The 17503-nt window shown below is 46.8% G+C and overlaps 1 protein-coding gene across 6 annotated transcripts; it reads right to left on the bottom strand.

Moving 5' to 3' along the window:
- Positions 1-16: 16 nt before the first annotated feature.
- On the bottom strand, positions 17-13894 carry trim2a (tripartite motif containing 2a). 6 transcript variants are annotated; one of them, XM_037471343.2, is made up of 12 exons: positions 13698-13894; positions 6992-7170; positions 6308-6611; positions 5779-5930; positions 5505-5685; positions 3722-4445; positions 2944-3047; positions 2700-2867; positions 2394-2574; positions 2072-2142; positions 1778-1918; positions 17-1224 (listed from the first exon to the last, which is right to left on the bottom strand). In XM_037471343.2, the coding sequence occupies exons 2-12, from the start codon at positions 7123-7125 to the stop codon at positions 1072-1074; spliced, it is 2313 nt and encodes a 770-aa protein (XP_037327240.2). In that variant the 5' UTR covers positions 7126-7170; positions 13698-13894; the 3' UTR covers positions 17-1071. The 6 variants fall into 6 exon arrangements, with proteins under 6 accessions (XP_037327240.2, XP_037327239.2, XP_037327238.2 ...); XM_037471342.2 differs by lacking the exon at positions 13698-13894 and adding an exon at positions 10158-10357; XM_037471341.2 differs by lacking the exon at positions 13698-13894 and adding an exon at positions 8435-8796.
- Positions 13895-17503: the final 3609 nt, after the last annotated feature.

Raw genomic sequence — 17503 nt, 5'->3', positions numbered from 1 at the left:
TCAACCAAACACACAATTCATTCCTGTGGGCACTTTAATTCCATTTGGCATTACAAATATAAACAGGACAATGGAAACAAATCATTTAACAGGATTGTGTAGAAAATGGATGACCAGATTTATACGGAAAACTGCGCTCAATGAGGGGCACACTTTGACTAAGGCTTTCCAACAGAAGCACACTTCCCTTTTTACAACACACACCTCAGCTGTTGACTATATATTGCGTTGTTTTGGAAGATCGATCAATATATTCTGATTAGTAGGAAAGGGGTACATGTGATTGCAGCTCTCTGATAATGGATTAAACCTGAATTGCAGCATGATGAATACACATTTTCACTAATTATATTTTCAGTATTTTTAAAATCAACATACGTCTAGTGGCTTTCGTTTGTGTTGTGATCAATTAAGGAACCAATCTCACTTGTCTTGCACAAACAAACACAATTTGTGGTTTTAGAAAAACAAAGTTATCAGCTTACTTTAATAACCACATGTTTATTCATTTAAATTTATTACGAATCATTTTTCACATGATAGACAGAAGGGTTGTATTTGAAACAGTTTTTCCCTTCATATAGATTTGATCAATTTAAAAACCATTGTGCACAGCACTTATTAGTAAAGACAACATGCACGAGAAGCCTAATCATGCTCTACAATACCCCGCTACCTACAGTGTGTGTTTTTTTTTTAAGTGAACAGGCAAAATGTGAGGACTTTTAAGAGCATTTTACAGGAAGCTGCCGTCACTGGAACTAGCTTACCCCTTTAATTTTAATTAGACTATGACTTTACTTCATCTCATTTAACAGTGTACGACCAGTGGTTTTAGGAACAAGTGCAATAACTTTATTTTTTTCCCAGTTCTCCTGCCACATCACAGCAATTAAAAAAGGTCTAACATATGTACAATACTTAAGCTTTAGTTTTTCTAAGTGTGTGGAATGCAAACGGAACGTGAACGAGGTTACGAATGGCCCATCCGTGAACGTGAACGGTTCCTCACACTCGTGCATGCATGCGTGCGTGCATGCATGCATGCGTGCGTGCGTCGACAGAGACGGGCTACTGCAAGTAGCGGTAGACTTTGAAGCAGTGGTTGCCGGAATCTGCGACCACGACGTGTCCGTCGGAGGTGAGGGCCAGACCCTGAGGGCCGTACAGCGGGTCCGCCGACGTGTTGATGTAAGAGAGGAAGGAACCGCTGCCGTCAAACACCTGAAAGGGGGAGAAATACGAGTTCAGCGCGGCCTTTTTCGATTCCATTCATACACTAGAGTTGTCTAGTATGTATGTCCGAAGCGACCGACGAATGAGCCCCATCATTTATACGCGTTCCAATAAAAAGGAACTATTTTGGACCCCCATGACCATTACAGCATCACAGATATTGTGTTATATCCCCCCCTTCAATCTGGATTTCTGGCTTTAAAATGGTATTTTTAACCATTTTTTAATCACTCAAACAAAATCAATAAGGTTTTTTTTTTGATGACCAATGATATTTAACTCAAAAAGCTTTACTACTAATTTGATGCATTTGTATTTTATTTACAGTGTTAAATAACATGTTACTGGTCATTAACATGTCCCAGACTGTGAACAATTCATTGAGGTATAATGCGGACTAAATAAATGGGGAAAGTGGAACATTACCGTGTTTGCGGTTTTTAAACTCACATCTTTTTTCATTTATGAACATTAGAGCAACTTGTTTTTTAAAAAATGGTTTAAAACGTTACAAAGTGAGGCAGAAGATTTAAGCGATGACCTGTATCCTGCTGTTGCCCCAGTCGGCCACTATGATGTTTCCGTTGACATCCACCGCCACCCCCGTGGGGGCGTTGAACTGCCCGTTGCCCTCGCCGTTTGAACCAAACTTCAGCAAGAATTCGCCTTCTGTGTTGAACACCTGGATTTAGTTTTTTTTTTTTAAATAAAGTAAATGGGGATAAATCAACCAACATTGGTGTTCACAATAGTTTGAATAGATGCTAGAAGGGCAAAAGGAGCATTTCTAAATATCTTTAAGGTGTGTAGTGCCCCCCTCTGACGTTACACTCACCTTGACGGAGTGGTTGTGGAAATCGGTCACGATGATCTCATTGTTGTTGTTGACAGCAGCAAAGTGAGGCCCTTGAAAAGGACACGTAGAAAAGTCTCATATTATTTCATCCATTTCACACAGGCGTTCGCTTTAGAAAACAAACGGACCGTTTCCATGCAAATTCTGATCTTATTTTCTCTCCATGTCTCAGAAGTCAAAAGGGTGACGGGTTCGTCCTCATTCCACATGCACGTGTGCGCTGGCGAGACGGCGGCGGGGGCGGATGTGGTGGGAGGGGGGGCGGGCGGGGGGGGGGGGGGGGGGGGAGTGCGCGTATTACCATTGAGTGTACCTGCAAACTGCCTGTCGCCGTTGCCTCGGTTACCGAACTTGGTGACCAGCTTGCCGTTGAGCTGGAAGATGAAGACGCAGCAAGCCTTGTTGTCCACCACGATGACGTGTCCGTTCCTGTCCACCGACACGCCCTTAGGGCCCATCAGCTTCCCCGAGCCCACCTTGTTCTGGACAAGAGGAGGGGGGGGGGGGGTTTGGGGATGGGGGCGGGGCCTCAGATTTTCTTTTTCCAACAGGGGCATCAGATACCGAAGCAAATGACGACGGGCAAGACGTGGAAAACCCGACATACCTTGAACTTGCCTTCGCTCGAGAAGATGCTGACCCATTTGTTGTCGTAGTCGGCAATGATGATGTCACCGTTTGGGTGGATGGCCACGCCGGTCGGCCGCTGCAGTTGCCCCGGCGTCCTGCCGCGCACGCCGAAGCGACTTTTGAAGTGGCCGTCGTTGGAGAAAACCTGCGGCACACCAGGAGGCGTCAAAAGATGTTGAAGTAATGAATGAAAACCAGAAATGTTGGGTGCGTTTTTGTACCTGGACACACTGGTTGTTGCTGTCTGCTATCAGCACCTTCCCCAGAGAAGAGGCAGCCACCCCCTGCAGGTTAGTGAACTCCCCTTTGTTTCTTCCCTTTGTGCCTTAAAAAACATGAAATATATTAATGCACGATGACTGTATTTTTGCAGTTGTTTAAATGGTTTGATATCCTTTTTTGAAACTATGTATTTTGTATGAGCGGCTTAATCCACTGGCCAATTCTTCAGTTGCTTGTTTATTCACCAGACTGAAGATGGAAAAAGTAAAAAAATATTAGGTGAAAAAATATTTTGAAAAAAAGAGTCCATACATGTTGGGTTGAAAAATGTCGTGGGAAAAATGTAAAAAATATTAGTTCGAAAAATAATTTGCAAAAAAAAAATGTTGGGGCGAAAAAAGGCATCGAAAAAAAAAAAACAATAGTAGTTCAAAGCATGTTTTGAAAAAAGAGTCAACATATATATTGGGTGGAAAAATGTCATGGGAAAAAGAAGTGTAAAATATTAGTTTGTAACATATTTAGCCTAATATATTTGGATGAATATAAATATACTTTTGATTTTTTTTTAATAATTTGAAGTAAAAAAAAATATATATTTTAATATATATAATAGAAATATATATTTTCAAAATATTTTTTATATATTCACTTTTGTTTCTCTGATCATTTTTGGACAACACATTTATCAGTTAATATTTTCAAATTATACTTCATGCACTAATGTAAAGACAACAAGGATTTTCAAACGCTGCACACACTAAAAACACTTCTCACCGATTCTGAAGATGAGGTCGTCTTCGATGGGGTTCTCTTTCCTCCTGCCCGTGCTGTACATGCTGGCCGGCCTCTTGATGGCCTTCTGCTTGACGTGTCCGCTGCCCGGAGACTTCAGCCTCTTCTTGACGCCTTCCGAACCCTGCGACACGTCTGCGGATTTGGTGGCCTTCACCTTGAAGGGGCTTCCTTTGATGTGCTGCTCGTACAAACGCAGCGACAGGCTGAAGGTGCCCTCTTTGGGAGCCGTGAAGGAGTACTCGTAAGTGCCGTTCTTGTTGTCCACCACGTCCCCCTGCCCCCTGCTCCCGTCGGCGGCGGCCATGTCGGCGGCGATGACCGCGTTGCCCACCTTGCACAGCTCGCCGTCTTTGTCCTTGGTGGTGACGGTGACGGAGGTGGGGACGCCCACCGCGCAGTGGCGCAGGCCCTCGCCCGTCGCCACCGTCTCCGAGGCCACCGCGTTGGTCGTCAGGATGGCGCCCAGGTTGTGGATGGACTTCTTCAGCCCCTCCGTCTCCGCCGCGAAGTCCAGCTGGTCGTTCTCGCCGGGCCGCAGGGGCAGCTCCCGGCCGGCCAGCTCGGCGAGGCGCTCGCTCATCTGCTTCTTCACCAGCAGCACCTCGGCCTCGGTGCCGTGGCTCAGGGCGCGCTCCGCGAAGTCGCAGCTGCTGTTGATGGCCTCCTGGCCCCGCAGCAGAGTATCCAGCTGGGCCTGGAGCACCTGGTGCGCGCAAACACACGCCAGGGGGCAGCAGAGTTGCAGTGGGGTTTGAAAAAAAAAAAGAAGAAAAAAAAGGGACTGACGAGTCAAAACAAAGCATGCCGGCGGAAGGGAGAAGGGGAGGATCTGAGCTGATTGGGTTGTGTAGTACACACAAACACGTATTATATGCATGAACCAATGTGCAAAGTAACACGGATTATCCCGAGTGTCACCTGACCCCACAAACTCATAGCTAAATAACAATTTCTAACATCAGAAGGCTGCTACCAATGAACGTAGTTGTATTTGTAATAGAAGTTCTTTGTTGCTTACACAGGCAGATTCTCACAGCGGCACCAAAACAGACTCACCCTCATCGCACCATCACACACCTCCTCCTCCTCCTCCTCCTCCTCTTCTCCAACAAGAGAGGCCATTAAGTCCTCCGTCCCCCGAAAGTGAACCGTGTCCAACCCTCCACTCTGTCGCTCTCTTTGCACTAATCCACACTCTGTGGAAACTAGCGTGCTGCGAGAATGCAGACGAGCATGAGGAGGAGCGGAGGTGTATGCGGCCCCCCTCGCTGGTCACGTGACACACCCAGAGAGCGCACGCAGCACGCTGGCCCCCTCTGGCCCCCTCTGGCCACCAGCCGCAACAAGTCACATTTCCCACTTTCCCTTCAAGCTCCAGTATTTTGCCTGGAGGAGCTCATAGGCTGGAGACCTCCACCCTCCCTCCCCCCCTCGGCCCCCTCCTGCTAATGCCTATCAGACCGCCTGAGACACAGGTCTGATGGATTAAAAGCTTTCCAAAAGTGGATTATAATTGAGTTAATGGTTATTTCTATTGTTTCTTTCTGTATTATTTCCTGTTGTTATACATTCAAAAAAGTATTTGAGATTAAAACCCAGAGCCTCCAGTTTGCAACCCCCCCCAAGAGGTCAATAGCGATCGCAAAGTGGTTTGAGTCAATTAAAAAAAAAAATCTTATCATAGAGACCAAAGTCTAAACCGAACATAAAAAGCAGCCGGCCTGTTTCCTCTCCACCCGGTTGCGCCCCCCCCCCTCCTCACCTTCTGCTTGAGGCCGTAGTTGACCTCCAGCTCCATCAGCAACACGCTCTTGCGGACGTTCAGGGTCTTCTGCAGCTCGTCAAAGGTGGCGTGGATGCCGCCCTCGATGGCGCTCTTCTGATTGGTCAGCTGCTGCAGGATCTCCGACAGCGTCTGCAGGGCTGAGCTGATCTCTGGCAACCTGGGTGGAACGAGGAGGAGGAGGAGGTGGAGGAGGAGGCGTCGTTGTGTGTGGTGTGAGCGCGACGGCGTCGGCGTGATGCTGCCGCTGTACCTGTTCTTGACAGCGTCTAGGTGGCCCTGCAGCGAGGCCTTGTGTTGTTCCACGACGTCCTTGAGCGGCACCGTCGGGTGGTCTCCGTGCTCCCCGCTCGTGCACTCCTGGCACATGGCCGTCTCACAGGGCGGGCAGTAATATTCCATAAGCTAAGCAGCAGGGAAAAAAGAAAAGAAAGATTAGACCTAAATATGGGCTTGTTTTGGCCTCGTTGCAGCCCGGCTTACGGCAACATATGTTGCTTTTAAATCTTGACTAAAAACATATTTTTATTCCCTGGCTTTTGATTCACCACGAGAGCTGATGTGGTCTTTGGGGTCGCTGTCACTATCGATGTTTGTCTTTCTTTAGTGTTATATGTATCTCTGTAAAGCACTTTGGTAACCTTGCTGTTTGTTTAAACTGTGCTATACAAATAAAGTGGATTGGATTGGTCTGAATTATCTTAACCCCCGGGGTGGATTACCATGACATTTTATACAGAATGTATACATTTCGGTGTGAACGTCGTGAGCTCGAGTCGTACGTTGCCTGCGTGGTTGGGGCAGGACAGCAGCCGGGCCGTGGGAACGTTGGCGTCGGCGTCGAGGGCGGCGGCCTCCCGGCTGCGGCTGTCCGGCGCCCGCTGCAGCACGTCCATCAGGTTGGTGATGAAGAAGTTGTTCTGCAGCGCCGCCACGCCCTTCTCCGGCAGGATGGAGGTCTGGCGGCACACGGGGCAGGACAGCGTGAGGCTGTGGGGAGGGATGTAATTCTGCAGGCACCTGGAGGACGACAACAGGTTTGGGAGACGTTTGGATGCTGTTGGAATCCAGTTTTCAAGGTTGCGCCTGTAAAAAGGCGAATGAAATAAATCAAAGCCCAGGACGGATTAATACAAAAGAACGATTTAAAAACGACAGCAAATTTTTCACTTCACTTCGCAACGGATACCATCGGTTTGGATCATAAGTATTAACATGTGAGGTATTTATGTAAAAGGTAGGAATTTTCAGTTTAGACAGCTTTAACGGCTCTCCAGAAGCAGCCGGAGGACAAGAATCAGTCGTTTGGGTCAGAAACAAAAGGCCATTTGTGAGAGAGGAGGACGGCACCTACAGCCTCGTGTGAATCAACACTCAAATGTGCCCGAAACACTTGTTGCTGCATCTCACAAAACCCGGTCGATTAAAAACACCCGATCGCGTCATCCCATGACGACTCCACTCGCCTCTCGCAGAAGGTGTGCAGGCAGGGCAGGACTTTGGGGTTCTCGTAGCGGTCCAGGCATATGCTGCAGATCAAGAACTGCTTGTCAATCTGTCGCACCACGGGGCTGGGGATAGTGGAGCCTTCGGTGGCCATCCTGATGCTCGGACATAGGGGTCCCTCTCGCTCTTACCCGGCACCCTGCAGAGAGAGAGAGAAACGGGGGGGGGGGGGGGGGGGGATGACACCAGAACTCTTTCAGAATTGGGTCAATAATGGTCTAACCTACATGTACTAACCCATAGCATATATTTTAGATCTTATTGCTGCACTACGTTATCTGTTGTCCATTATTGTCTGCTGTCATGCACCAACCGCCAAATTCTATGTATGTCATGACATATTATGGCAATAAATTCCTGATGTAAAAACATCCTATGATAATAATAATAATAGTAAGGAGTTCTGTGCATTCGAATGAATTAATCTCGCTCGGCTCTCGATGCCGAGAAGGAGCGCATTAAAGTCGGCGAAAAGTCAGAGAAAAAGCACTTTAAGTGACACATATTTGATCACAGAGTGAGAGCGCGGCTCTCTGTGTCCCATCGGTCGAGAGACGGAACGCATTGAGCTACACAAATAGACACTTCAACGCCACCGCGCACACGGCGCGTTCACGACGACCCCCGGTGGCCTTGGACCTTCCCGTGACCTCATGCGAGGCGGCTAAACGGACAACAGGAAGCGGGTCAGTGTTCTTTTATCGTCTCGCAGCAGAACCGGGCCACCTCTGCAGAGGACCGGAGGCCCCCCCCCCCCCCCCCCGAGGGACACGGACTCCTTTTCGTTCTGCTCCACCACGACAGCATCCACCCCTCTCCCCGGCGCCCTCATCACGAAGCCGAGGGGGGGGTCGATTGGGTCACATTGTTGCTGCAGGCTGACAAACATCCATCCCTTCGCCGCGAAAAACCTCAACAAATCAACAGGATTCTGCGTTCCCATTCCAGCAGGAAGGAGTTTAACGCCACTCTCATATAAATGTGTCGTAAAAAAAGGGGGAGGGTGCGAACGAGAGGTCAACGCCCACGGTTCGGGTCGGATGCCAATCACTCGCCGGCTTGCACGGGACACATCAGACGGGGCATTGGGAAAGTGGGATGAATAAATCCTGCTGACTGTGCACAGAGCGGTGGGTGTAGGGAGGAGGGGGGTCGGGGGTGCAGCAACCTCCGCTTTGCTCTTACATAATCAGATCCGATTCCTGCTGGATGGAGCCGTCAAATAAACACGCAGCGGAGGACACGGGGGGGGGGGCGGGAATGACGGAGGCCGCAGTGGAATCCCTTTCATGGCGTTTGGGACTCGGAGGAAGTTAGAAAACATGCAGGAATTTTAAGCTTGAGACAAACAACAGCTTTTCCCCCCCAACGCTCGGCTCGCGGCAGCGTGGACGGAGACTCACGGTTCTGCATCCATGCGCCGACCCACAGGCGTCACCCGCTCCAAACGTCGGCTCCACGTGACCCGGAACGGGCACTAAAAAAAACCAAAACAAATCCCTTTCGGCACGATGCTCCGCTCCAGGAGACAACGGGGTGCGTTAGAGGGCGACGGCTCCTCTCTGTGTCTGTGTGTGTGTGTGTGTGTGTGTGTGTGTGTGTGTGAGTGCGCACAGAGAAGTCAACGAGAGTCGTTTTAGCCCCGATCGCCTTTCAGCTTTGGACATCATCTCTTCAGACCCCTCCCTCACCGAGCCATCATTCTCGGTCGCAGTCCGTCACATCCATTCGTCTCCCTCTCTCTCTCTCTCTCTCTCTCCCTCCCTCCCTCCCTCCCTCTCTCTCTCTCTCTCCCCCTCTGGGTCTGGAATAAATGCTGTCTCACTGCGGTGCAGCGAGCACGTGCAACATCAGGAGCGTGTGAGCGAGTTATCTAACAAATGGAAGAAGAAAGGAAAGAGGGGGGGGAAAGGAGGAGGAGGAGGAGGAGGAGGAGGACAGCAGTTATGGGTCCCAGCCACGGCCAATGTAGTTGGCACATAGCGTGTGTGTGTGTGTGTGTGTGTGTGTGTGTGCATGATGCCGACTCACTGTGTTTGCAATGACGGAGCAAAAAAGAAAGATAGGAAAATACGCAGAAGAGATCTGCATTAAATACATGTTTAGCCTTAATGGGGAGAAGCAATTCAAGATACAAAAACAACAAAAAAGAAACAACCCAAAAGTTCCAAATCAATCTGCTCAATCTGCGGCGTCGAGGCCTTCCACCGTGACCTCGTGGTAAGGTCCCGACCCAGGGGACTCAGCCAGAGGGACACGAACACAGAAGGGCCGAGCGCCAAAGGGCCCGACCCTCAGCAAACGTTAACCAACAGTGAAGTTTACCTGCTGCACGGAGAGGGTTTTAGAGCACGCTGTCGCTCTTTAGCCAACTCATTTCAGTTTTAAAGAAAGTTACATTATGGGCCGCAGGCGAGGCTCGATGGGTCTTAAAGCACAAATGTGAACTTTGGAGACGGCAATGCGGGGAACCTCGACGGGTCCCGCCAGAGCCCTCCCGGGTTCATTCTTTCTGCTAAGCTAGGCTAACGCCAAACGGATCAAACCCAAAAGCACACGCAGGACCTGCGGCGCCTTGCGGAGGGCTGCGCTCTGAACCAACGAGGAAGGGAGTCAACGTGCGATCTGGGGGCACGAGATAAGAGCGCGTATTACTTTTCATGACCTCGTAAAACCGCCGTGACCAGAGGGGGGGGGGGGGGGGGGAAGACGGCAACGCGAACTGGATGCTGCACCGAGCGATACGAAAAGGCCACGAAGAAACTACGCAATCATTCAAACGGAGGTCAGCGGTTGTTGCGTTTCAAATCCTCTCAGCGCCCTAAAAGGCAGATGGTCCCGGGTCCATCGGGCTTAGGTCCACGGTGGCCGCACGGTCTCGCCAGTGCTCAAACACTGGACTTTCTCTCCTTCTCATCACATGAACAATGCACCTTCTTGGTTAAGTAAAGTGCACACCTGCACACCTGGGAGTCACATCTGCGGAGTAAAGGATACGTATTCTTCGGGTCAGTATGCAAACACCGCTGTAGTAAATAAGCAAATCTTTTTTCTGCTGCTTCTCTCCTTCCCCATCTTACTCACTCTTTCCACTCCCATCTTTCAATCCAAAACAATCCCACTTACTTAAACTCCATGGCTACTCCCCTCTCCTCCTCCTCCTCCTCCTCCTGCTGCTCGGGGGGGAAAAACAAAACGCTGCTCTCGGTCACGTAATCCTCCTCATGTGTGATCAGCTGCAGTAATGTGTGTAATGTGCGTAGGGAGGAGAGTGCAGCCCATGTGGGAGGCCTGAGCTGTTACAGTAATCCTCACAGACTGACAGGGAGTCACCGGGTGAAGCAAAAAAAAAAAAAAAAAGGGGGGGGACGTGAAGGGGAAGCTCGGACCAATCAGAGGGTTTAGTGAGGTTGCAGGAGGCGGGGCAAAGCGTCCCAGAGAGGCACGACGAGGAGGAACAGATAAAGGAGCGAAGGAGGCGCAGAGAGAGAGAGGACAGAAACTAGAAATCCTTTCATTGGCCGCTCACGGATTAAAGCTGAACAATGATGTCATGAACATTATTGTATCTCCATTTCCAAGAAAAGGAGAAGAAAATTAGTTTTCCCTGCAATGACAAGATTTTTTTTTTTAAAAGACATAGCTAAAATGTCTCTGTAGAGTTTAAAATGCACCTTCTATTGCAGAGTGTGAGACAAAGTTGCCCTGAGAATTCAAGAGCAGGCCACAGTCAAAGTTATTGTGACAAGACGTTACACAACGGAAGCCACAGTGACCACAACAATCTGAATAATGAGTCATGGAACACCAGAGTCCAAAGATTGAAACTGCAGTTTTTCCACCAGCTAAACAAGCACGTTACTATCTGTCCCGTTCACTGCGGGGGGGGGGGGGGGGGGGGGACCGTGTGCACTGAAGCGAAGCTGGTAAACACGACAGAGATGACGCAGCAGAACCAGAGACTCGGTAACTACAACTACGTTACCCACAAACCACCAGGGTAAAAACCAAACAGCACATTCGGAGCCCCCCCCAGAGGATCACACCGTTAGCTTTGTTTTAGGAAAAATATGTTGGTCACAAACACACACACACAAAGGAGGAAAATCACATCAAAAAAAGGTCCAAGTGACATTAATAAGATCTTCAGGGGTGATTCGATTATAATCAAAATTCTACAACAGCTGAGCAAACCGTTTGCTAAAGAAAGTGAAGATTTTACCATGCATTGTATAATTTATGGTCAGAAGCAAAACGGTATTGACGTTTGGGCCTCTTTTCAGTATTTAGCACAGTGTTTACTCTTCCTTTAAAGGTTATACACACGCAAACTGGACAGAATCACATTACACATTACAAAAACACAGACATGTTTGCCCCTTGAGAGTTTCTCCCATTTCTCGAGGCCTTTAATCTTATTGGCAGGCCACAAACAAAGTTTGAACTAATTATCCAAGTGCATCTGTTTTCCTTCACTAGATCTACTCCCACTTAACCAGATCACTCAACAAAAAAAAAGGGGAGACAGTCATACTTGTTTGAATCAACTCGTTTAAATCTTAGCTGGGTTTGCTGGAGAAAGCATGGCCTGTCCTTACGGTAATTATCATAGGTTCCTTTTGTGCAACGTTGATATCCCCTGCTGGCTGGAGCACAGCATGCACTTTACAGTACGACGGTGCTGGTGAGAGAATGCAGACACCAACTCACTCAAGTATTTGTAGCTGCCGGGAGAAGAAAGTCTCAATTGAAAAGTTAATTCATCAGAACAGCGTCTGCATATTTCACAGGACAACTGGTGTTTACTAGGTTCTTAATGAACTGGTCAAACAGAAAAGGAATTGACACCGATCTTGACAATTGCTCAATCACTCTTTGCGTGGGTTAAATGGTTCATTCCACATTTTGGGAAAAACACTTGTTTCTTGCCAAGAGTAATAACAGAAGATTGATTCCACTAGAGGGCTGCAGCGAACTTTGTTTCTCAGCTGGTTGCCTGGCAACATAGTCACTGCCCCCGGGGCCATTATTTACCCCCCCCCCTCAAAAAAGGGAACAAGACTCCTCATAAAACCACCAATACTTTCAATTTGTCTAAATACAAAAAAAAGCTGTTTAGTTTAAAATATTCAAAATAAAACTAACAGTCTACGAAGAGGTGGAGATGTTCGAGATGTGAGCTCTGCTGCGGTTTGTGCGCCGTCCATCGATTGGTTGACAACACGGACACACTGCGAGCTCCTGTTCAGTCAAGAGACGCTAAACCGGCTGATGATCAACGCCAATCGATCCGCTTTAACCGGGCGGCGTAGAGCTGAAGCTGAACCGATGCCCATCGATCCTGAGAGGTCAAAGTGCAACGACGTAGTGGGCCTGCCGGGCCTGAATGACAACATCAATAACAATCAGATTGTATTCCGTACACTTCTAACACAACAGCCCTACGTAGACATATCGCATTGCCATGTTTTTCTAATGCTAGCTTGATGCTAACATATTATTTTCGTCACTAATCCAACCTTCGTTTAGCTTGTAATGTTTATTATTTGTATACAATAGGTCGGAGGAAATCTCTAACCACGTTGCAGCGCTGCAGCAGCACAGCGTACTGCAGCATGTTGGGGGGGGGGGGGGGCCTTTAATGCATCACCTCCGCGTCCAGTTCCGAGAATCACTGAATTGCACTGAAGCTCCTCTGATGTCACTGAAAAGCAAACGGCAGCAGCAGCGAAAACGAGGGCTCGGCCTTCAAGGGGAGGAGATTAATTTATATTTAAAAGTTAAAAAGTTCAGCCTTTTTGGGAAATGTTTCTATTGGCTTTCATGCTAAAAGTTAGGCGACAAGGCCCCACATTTTAATGTTTAACTGCCAAGCACGAACCCGGAGTTGATAAGCCCGCCATGGCAGACTGACTGCTGACTTTAATAGTGTGAAACAACAAGACTGGCTCCCCCCCCAAGGATGGAAAAGTATCTAGAGTTGATATAATAATCTAATTCCTGTCAACAGCTTTTTAAAGCTCTGTTTCCTTAACCCTGACTCACCAAAGCAAGTATTTTCAGAAAATAAACAAGTCTTTAGCCAGCCTTTAGGTACCAGAAAAAGCCTTTGAGCAATAAATAAGCATTCATGGCAGCTGAAATGCACAAATTCTTCATATTGCATCATTTCTGTCTAAAGCTGTATTATACTTTAATATCAAATCTAATTACAGTCACTCAAAAAGGGAAAACAGTAATAAAATGAAAAAATGTGGAATTTTAAGAATATATTTACACCTCATTAGCACAAATAACTTTAGAGCTAAAGTCTCCATTAGTGACACGAATTCTGAATATTTATCCGTGGTACATGCACAATTTAAGACGCTGACACGCGCGCGCGCACGCACGCACGTCTGCTGCTTATCAAGCTGCAGACGTGCACTGGGTAAAAAACTGCTGTTGCTGTAAATTAGATCACTAAACAAATTAATTAGCACACAACACAGAAAGTGTAGCACTTTGTACGATTAGATGCATTAAAAAAAAAAAAAAATCCAGAAATAGAATTCTGAATAAAAATAAAAGCTTCTTTTGGCTCCCACAGAATCAAACGGACATTCATTCAATCTCAGCACGCGCTTTCTGAAGAACAGAGCCTCCTTAAAGATGCAATTCACTCACCCCTCGATGTGTTGCTGTACCTGCCGGTGTGACGACGACTACGACGCGCGCACGCACGCGCACAAACGCACGCGTCAGCTGACAGGCGGTGATCCGTCCGCTGCTTTTGCCACTTTTTTTTTTTTTTTTTTTTTGTTGCGTGTCCGCTCGTCCCCGCAGCGTCCCGCACGCTGCTCTGCGCACACTGACTGCAGCCTTGACCCGAGCGCCTTAAAGGGGACGCGACCCGCCGACAGTAAAAAAAAAAGGGAGAGGCCCCCGCGGCCGGATGCGGCCTCAGCCAATCCGCTCACGCGAAGCAAAGCCACTCGTCAATATTACATCCGCGTGTAAAAATAGGCTTAATAAATAATTTCTTCTTTTTTTTCCCTTTCAGCGGTTAAACAGGCCGTTTGTGGGAGGTGACGTATGTCAATGAGGGTAGGGCCACATAGATTTTTTTATTTATGGTTTTGTATTTTTTTTAAATCTTACGTCATTATAACAAGTGACCACTAGTTAAGTTAATTGATGAGGGCATAAGATAATCATGGGGTTTTCTCTGTTGAGCAAATCATATAGATTCAATAAATTTCACTTTACTCAGATGCAGCACAAGTGTTTGTGTTGTACGTGCGTGTGATTGTGTGTGGATAGAATTTGAGAGCATAAAGGAACTCTGTGTTGTTAGTACAACGTCTTTAACCCCGTTTCTAGTCACCGCTCACCTCTGACCTCTAACGGTCTAGTGATTCTCTTCATTACCTCCAAGCGAGTGAACCCAATGTGTAAGCCAAGATTAAATTACTTTTGGTCTTAAAAATTAAAATATGCACCCTAGAAAGAAAAGATCAGAGTAGAAAAGTCCTTCTCACTGCTGCCGTGTTTGTCGTGTTCATTTGATTTCTTTGCTCATTATTCAGCATAGAAACTTGCTGTGCTTTCCTAAAGCACTTTGTGCTGCACGTCCTTCATGAATGGTGTTAAAAATGCTTCCTAAGAACGTCACGTTATTTTCTGAGAACGAATGCACCGTGTAGAAAATATAAGCTTTCATGAACAACAGCTAATTATATAGAAAACGTTTCAAATGACAAAAATTGGTGAGGATCTTCCGACGGGACATCCCAGCACCGGCTACTTGTTACTATGGTTTCCAGTCAAGGCCCCTCCCTTCTTATGAGGAGGATGTTGCCATGACAACCCTAGATTATGCAGCAGTGCACGAAAGACTCTTTTCAGATTTAAAAAAAAAAAAAGTAAGAAGAAAAGAAATAAAAGACAGAAACAAGTTTGCATTCCTTTTCCATGACAGATTTGGTGGGATAGAAGAAAAGGCGGTGAGGTTTATTGTTTGGATGCGAGGGGGGAGGGAGTGATCGAGATCAATCTGAAGGCCTCACAACTGTTTAGGAAAACGAATGTGCCGTGTGTGTGTGTGTGTGTGTGTGTGTGTCACATTCAAAGGACACCTGATTAGCATGCAGCATGCACAATCACAGGCAACCTTTTTTTTTTACTTTAAATGAATTTAACTCAAACCGCGCACATCCACAACAGCAAGTATAAACACGAGAAATAAAGACACGAAGAGACAAAACTCAAACGGGAAATAAACCAACAATGTTTCCATTGAGTGACATTGAAGAAATCAAAGTATGAAAGAAACAAGCTGCTGACGCGGGTCCAGCCGAGCATGGCGGGATTAGAGGGAGAGTCCGGGGAACGCTGCTGAATAATTGACCAACTTCCATCGTCTCAGTCGAGCAGTTTTGATTGAACATGTGTCAACAACCAGATTGCACTAAAACTTTAATGTGGGGATGGTAATTTGAGGGGTTTTCTTCAACCAAAAAAAAAAAGGCCATTGGTAAATGTACAGAATTACTTCAACGAGGTGAAAGGGAAAAACGTGTATGTGTGTGTGTGTGTGTGCAGTGTGTTGGAGCTTAGTGTAACGGAGACGTGATGCTCTGATAGGACCAGAGGAAACTATATTTAACACAATACGGTTGCTTTATATGGGACATTTTATTATTGGACCAGAGAAATCGGTGAAAAAGAAGCTTTTTAACTTTTAAGAATAATGATGTGTCCCCAAAATAATAAATGCCCTGAAAGCGTAAACGTTGATGCAGTTAGTTGTACTTTAATGTTTCATTTGAACGGCAGCAATTATAATTTGTGGATTGAAACAACAATAAAGTGATGCAAATTTCTGATTCAGTGCTGATTACATTTTGTTTCTCAACAATATAAAAAAGTAATTGAAAAATAAATCTTTTACAGTTTTTAATTCAAATCCCCAAAATATGGCATTAAGCAGCAAGTGATCACTTTGTTCCACCGGGTGCAAGACAACGTTTGTCATTAAATTTGATTCATCATTATCAAAATTGTTTAAATAGTTGCACTCCTGTAAAAAAAAGAAGAAGAAAAAAGACAACACAGTGACACGTCTCACCTCATGTCCGCCTCCTCCGGGGTTTCCTCCTCGCGTCGAGCCGAAGAAGACGCGCAGAAGCCTTTTTCCACGGCGTGTTCCTTTAAAAGCACGGCCTAAACCGCGGCGTTTAAGCCGGGCCGCTAATCTCAGTGGCGTTGCGTCGATCTCGCTCTTGATAATCCCCGCGGCCGCAGTGCGACGGGTGTACGAGAAGGCTTTCATTCATGTGCATCTGTCAAAGGTCACAGAGGCCTGATGGGACCTGATGGGACCCGATGGGACCTGACGGGGGGGGGGTTAAGGTAAAAAACCTCCGAACAAACTGTCACCGGATGTTAAGAAGCGAAGCCTCTCCGCAGAGTGAACTCCCATGACCCCGAGGGGCAATTTGACACCATTCGGGAACAAGAGGATTTGGAAAGCGACATATAAAGATGTGCTCTTTGATTCTGAAGCTGGGGGGGTCAAATAACGACACGAGGCTGCCACTCACCCTTCGTGGGATCGGCGCCGCTGAGGCCTCCCTCCGGCCCGCGCCGCGCGTCTCATCCCGTACTCGAACCGGGGCGCACAACGCGTTTGCAGCTGCTCTTCGGGCCCCTGAGAAGGAACAAAAGCACACGGCGGGGCGATCGTAGCCGCCGAGGACGCCGCAGGAGGCAAAGATCCCGGATGAGGAGGGATTGAGAGGAGCGTAATCCCTGGAGATCAACATGGCCGAGTCACATGCCTCTTGACATGTCGTGCCAGACATTAAATGATGGTTAATGCCTCCGATATGTCACTTAAATAATGCTGAATAAATCCCTGGACAGAATGTCGGGTATTCTGGCTTTTAGTTTATTATTGTGCTGATTTAGTTAGAAGCACGTGCTTCATGGTTCACTGGTCTAGTTGTAATTAACCTTTTGACCTAATGCATGGTAGTGCACTTTACAGTACTGTATCTTTATACTGTGTTACGTGTGGACCAGAGGACGTGATGAGGGTCTCTAGCAGGTGATACTCTGCTGCTCTCTGCTGGTTTACAGTGCTTTTGTTCACTATAAATACTGCACAGCCTAAGATTGTGTGTTTTGTCTGCCTCAATAGCCAATTCAATGATCATTATGGTCAAAATAAGCAATAGTGTTATAATATCTACAGAAAAAAGTAAATCAATAAATTAATCTGTAACTAAAGAGCGCATGAACTAAACTCAAATTACACATGTAAGGTGGTGGAGATCAATTCTGAGGCCAATACTGAAAAAAATAAAAAAATAAAAATAATGAATAGTGAAAACCAGATGACAACTGACATTAATAAAGTGTCTTTGTCAACTAAATCACGTTTAATGATTTTCAACAAATAAAATGTCTTTTTAATAAAATAATTTTCC

The sequence above is a fragment of the Pungitius pungitius genome, chromosome 9 (genome assembly GCF_949316345.1).
Source record: "Pungitius pungitius chromosome 9, fPunPun2.1, whole genome shotgun sequence".
Taxonomy (NCBI): domain Eukaryota; kingdom Metazoa; phylum Chordata; class Actinopteri; order Perciformes; family Gasterosteidae; genus Pungitius; species Pungitius pungitius.
The sequence above is the reverse complement of the archived record's forward strand: the minus strand, read 5'-3'. Positions and strand labels throughout refer to the sequence as shown.

Coding starts and splice junctions, on each gene's coding strand:
- trim2a (XM_037471343.2), bottom strand. CDS start 7,125: ATGGCCACCGAAGGCTCCACTATCCCCAGCCCCGTGGTGCGACAGATT. Junction 5,686..5,778: donor CTAGACGCTGTCAAGAACAG/GTACAGCGGCAG, acceptor CGTTCCACCCAG/GTTGCCAGAGATCAGCTCAG. Junction 3,048..3,721: donor CGACCTCATCTTCAGAATCG/GTGAGAAGTGTT, acceptor ATGTTTTTTAAG/GCACAAAGGGAAGAAACAAA.